The 4,583-nt window shown below is 41.2% G+C and overlaps 1 protein-coding gene across 1 annotated transcript in view; it reads left to right on the top strand.

Annotated features, from left to right (window-relative positions):
• Window positions 1-4,583, top strand: part of CDO1 (cysteine dioxygenase type 1) — a 9,577-nt gene that overhangs the window by 450 nt on the left and 4,544 nt on the right. Inside the window, exons 2-3 of the mRNA XM_009634626.2 lie at window positions 1,541-1,618; window positions 3,527-3,684. Coding sequence (XP_009632921.2) covers window positions 1,541-1,618; window positions 3,527-3,684 — 236 coding nt within the window. The remainder of the gene's footprint in view (window positions 1-1,540; window positions 1,619-3,526; window positions 3,685-4,583) is intronic.

Raw genomic sequence — 4,583 nt, forward strand, 5'->3', positions numbered from 1 at the left:
CCACCCCCACACCTCCCCCCAAAACTTTTCCTTTTAACCTTGCTGTCATCGCTTCCCAGCTTGACTTTTTTTGTTTTTTAAGCCTCCTTTCACCTCTCGTTGACTGTCCTCCATTCAGAACGAATCGCAGAATTTGTAACAGCGCATAGAAAAACTAAGAACTGGGAAAACAAAGTGCGCTAACATGAGAAGCACGCATGGCAGCCTTTTTTTTTTTTTTTTTTTTTGGCCAGCCAGACCTGCTGTACAGAAATACCAGCACTTGAAAAGTTCAGTCAAATGCCGGCATTGATTGCTGATGTTCTGACACCATAGGAAAAATATGTCTACCTAACATACACACAAATTGTGGATGCAGCAAGAGGCAGCATATAGATATATATTTTATGCTTTGGAAGTAATTCATTACAATCATCCTATCTTGATTAAATTGGAGTGGTCTTATGGGGAAACTAATTAAAAAACATTCGGTTGACATCAGTGCACTTGTGTGTGCCCCTGCTTGCATATTTTAGGTGGGAGTGAGGCATCCTCTCATCAACGTAAGTATTTGCTTTACTTGGCAAAGTGTGAATAGCCATGACTAAAGCTAAAATGAAACCGTAAGGTCCCCCTAGGGTTACTTACACCACAACAGCTCGAAGCACCAGCCCCGGATCAGAAGGGCCCCATTATGGGAAGTAATGTATGGAGCAAAATCCCAGTCCCTTCTCAGTGAACTTTTCAATAAGACGAGACAAGTGGCAGCTCAGGGGAGGCTTGCAGGAAGGTACTACAGGCATAAGGTGTTGCTATTAAAGATGTTTTCAAGCCCTGAGAGCAAATCACAATCTGGAACACACATACTGATAAATAGCCTTTAGGAGCAAGCTTATTCTGTGCCACCTATCAGTTAGCACATGAAAAACCTTTTTAAGAAATCTTGCTGTGATAAACTTTATTTAGAAGTAGATGCTGAAAGAAATTGCCCCACAGGTGTTTTATCCACACACGAACGCTACACTACAAGACGTAGAACTTTCGGGAACAGAGTAGGAGGAACATGTACGGAAAGCCTGACATCTTCTTTCTTTGCTTTTTTGGCTTTGTACAAATGAGTGCTGCATAACAGAAGGAAAGCCAAGAATATCTGAAAAGGAGCTCCAGAAGAATGTAACCATGTATTTTTCTTGTTTCATTGCAATCCTCTGTTTCCAATTATAAGCCAGCTGCTGAAGTGACTTCATTCGATAACTATTTTGATTTGATCCTGTCTACCACGTTAGTCTAGGACTCACAGTTCCCAAACTCCCAATCTATGTAATTCAAAACCAATATGATTATAAAGTATTAAATAAGTCCATTTCTTTCTCCTTCACAGAAAAAGAACTCTTCCAAAAAAAAAACTTAAAAATACAATTTCACTTTTTTTCCAAGAAAAACTTGGCTTTGAAGAAAAAAGATTTTTATATGTCACAACCTTCCTTCCTAAACATGTTTGTATACCTTTGTCTGTTATCGGCACATCAGTACAGTAAAAAGCAAACATTTTGTATTTCAGGTATACGAGAAATCTTGTGGACAATGGAAATGGAAAGTTCAACTTGATGATCTTGTGCTGGGGTGAAGGGCATGGCAGGTTCGTATCCAAATTCTGTAGTTTTAGCAAACAGATATAAAACCACTGTATCTTTCACTGTCATACAAAAAGCCACAAATAATCAGCCCTACGTGAGCTATCAGAAAGTGTCTGGAAACTAGGCAGTGCAGAGCTCCTCCAGATATTTGCTAGATCTTTTGCAAGTTTGTACCTCATGGACATTTTTAGAGCAGTCTTTCAAAAATGCTCTGGTTTTCTACCAATCTGAGCTTCCCTTCTGTCAGAGGAAGTTTTTAGTCCCGGAGGTGCAGTGAATCTTGTGGGCAGAATAGGTTGAACAGACCCTGTTCTACCTGTCCCATACAACAGACCCGTACAACATTTGGTTGGAGAAGCAGGACTTGGTGCAGTTTAAGTAGTCTTTGTTCTCTCGTGCTGTTTAAATCCTGCCTCTGTGACAAGATGAGAAAAGCAGGTGTGGGTTAGGACTGCCCACACCCTTTCCAGCAGTCCTTGGGAGCCCCTTCCCAGGAGTCCTTGGCTTTATTTAGGTTCACACATCCCATCTCCTCCCTCAAAATGGACCACACTGCTGAGGTGGCCTCCAGAGTTGTGTACACAGACTGTATACAGGATTGCTTAGTCCTACAACCGTTAGGGCAGGATCTGACCCTTGGAGGGTCTTTCGCAAAATGTTGGCTAAAACAAAATAAGGATTAACAAAATATGGAATAATTAATTTTGCAGGTTTTGACTGATTATTCTTGCATATAAATAGAAAACCTAACGAGCGGTCAGAGCTGGGTTTTTTGGGTTTTTTAATTGAGCATGCATTTGAACATTTACAGTATTTTCTGTAGGGGATGCCATGACGCTATACTCGGAGGGATATAGGAATAAAGCCCACCACCTCTACTCCTCCCAGGCTATTCCCACAAAGCCTGTAATTTATGTCAAACTGTGTTTGAGTTGGATGAGCATTTGCTAGAGCGAGACTGAGACCACAAGTTGGTTTTGCTTCCTATGAGGAGGATCAGATTGTTCTCATGGCTTGTGGAAGGAGCATGACAACGTGGCATTTGTGAACTGTTCCATGCCTGAAGCAAGCTGTGCTCTCTTGGCATCTCAGTTAGTAAGAAGCCTCGACATTTGTTTACCAAAAACAGTAACATAGAAGTACCAAGTTTTTGATTGAAACTCATTAGCACTGTACTTCCGGAAGGGTCAAATTCCTCCTTCTCCCTCACCCCTGATGAGTGGAGAACTGTCCCTTTGTCCTAATCCCACTGACTTCTGTAACAGTTAGTCCTCTATTTTAAAAAAAATAAAGCCCAAACTAAACACCAGATCCTGCTGTTACGTTCATGTTTTGCCAAACTAGCGCAATTAGCAGCTTGCTGTAGCTGGTGGTACTTAGTACTATCAGAGAAAGAGGTACAGCTTTTTTTTCTTCAACAAATGCCTGTGCAGCCCAGCAGTAAAGAGACCATAGATATTAAATAGAGGTAGCTCATTTCTCCCATGTTTCGGAAGCGAGCGTGGTGAATCTGCAAACATCAGGTATACTTGCAAGTTTATACTAGCTTCTGCCTGGGGTCACTGTGGAAAGCGTCTTTTCGTTTCTTGGCCCACAAGAGTTTTTGTATTCTGAAGAATTTTTCTGTCCTCCTCCCGACTTCCTTTGTATTCCTCTGTGGCAAAGCCATAGGTTGATCAATATCTGACTGATCTCTGAGTCCTGCTGTATGTGAGCTTCTCCTGATACTGTTCTGAATGAGCAGTTTTAAATAGGCATCGTGGATCTCTTTTTCCTAAGACTTTTGTGCAGTGGCATTTCATTCTAGGGCTATGTCCAGATACAGTGTGCTATACCATCTGTCCTATTTGCTGTACTGAAATCAAATATGTGTATCACACTGAGTTTGGTTGTTCTTTTTACATTTATAGCAGTATCCATGATCACACTGACTCACACTGCTTTATGAAGATCCTCCAGGGAAATCTAAAGGAGACTCTGTTTGAATGGCCTGAGAAAAAAGGGAATGGTGAAATGACAAAGAAATCAGAACGAGTTTTGAGGGAAAATCAATGTGCCTACATTAATGGTAAGCCATTAAGCTTCTTTTGACAACTACCCATCCATGAGTATTATTGCTAAGAGAAGAGATCATCTGCTCTCTAGTCTTCTACCTCTACCTGTATAATACTACTGGCTTTATGCACAGATTAAGAACATGGCTCTCTACATTCTGCACAAACCTATATTTAGAGTCAGTTAAACAAACAACAAAAAAAATGTTTAATACTTAAATATGCCGGGCATCTCCTCTAGACCAAGCAGCCTTCAGCACCGTGTCCCTAATGACTATCTGAAATTGCTTGTCAACATAGACCTTAAATAGTATTTTCTGAGAAATAAGGGAACCGAAGTTTAGATAGCTCAATCACCTTGATTTTTTTCAAAGAAATAATTCTTTTGATCAGTCGTGGAAATCTTGGGTTAAAAATGTAAAAGCTTCCTATGGAATAAATTGACCAGCCAGGAGCAGAGGCTCTGATCCTCAGTGCTATGCCCTGTCCAAATCAACAAAAGACTGTAGTACTGAAGTGCAGTGTCTGCAAAATTGAAATGCTCAAGTCTACCCAAACTACAGAAAATATTCTCTGACTGCACAGATGCTGAGAGACAACTAAGTCTCCACCAGGAAGGCTCCTTAGGTACCTAAATCCATGCCATTACACATATTTGTAACTCACCATCTTGCGCTATGCTGGAAGCGTATGTGTAATGTATTCTGATGCTATGAAGGACATTGCACGTTATGCTGAACCACAATGAGTTCAGCAGATCAAAGGCAAAGTATCAGAGAAGGGGGCTGTCTGCCTTTTATGTGATAAGTTAAAAACTGGAGCACATACCTTGTGGGGCTGAGCTTGGAAACTCCCCAGCTGCAGGGAGCCTCATGTTGGGTTATGGACTAAGCCAGGGTGAGAGCGTTGGGGA

Source organism: Egretta garzetta, unplaced genomic scaffold, assembly GCF_000687185.1.
Source record: "Egretta garzetta isolate BGI_Z169 unplaced genomic scaffold, ASM68718v1 scaffold272, whole genome shotgun sequence".
NCBI lineage: Eukaryota > Metazoa > Chordata > Aves > Pelecaniformes > Ardeidae > Egretta > Egretta garzetta.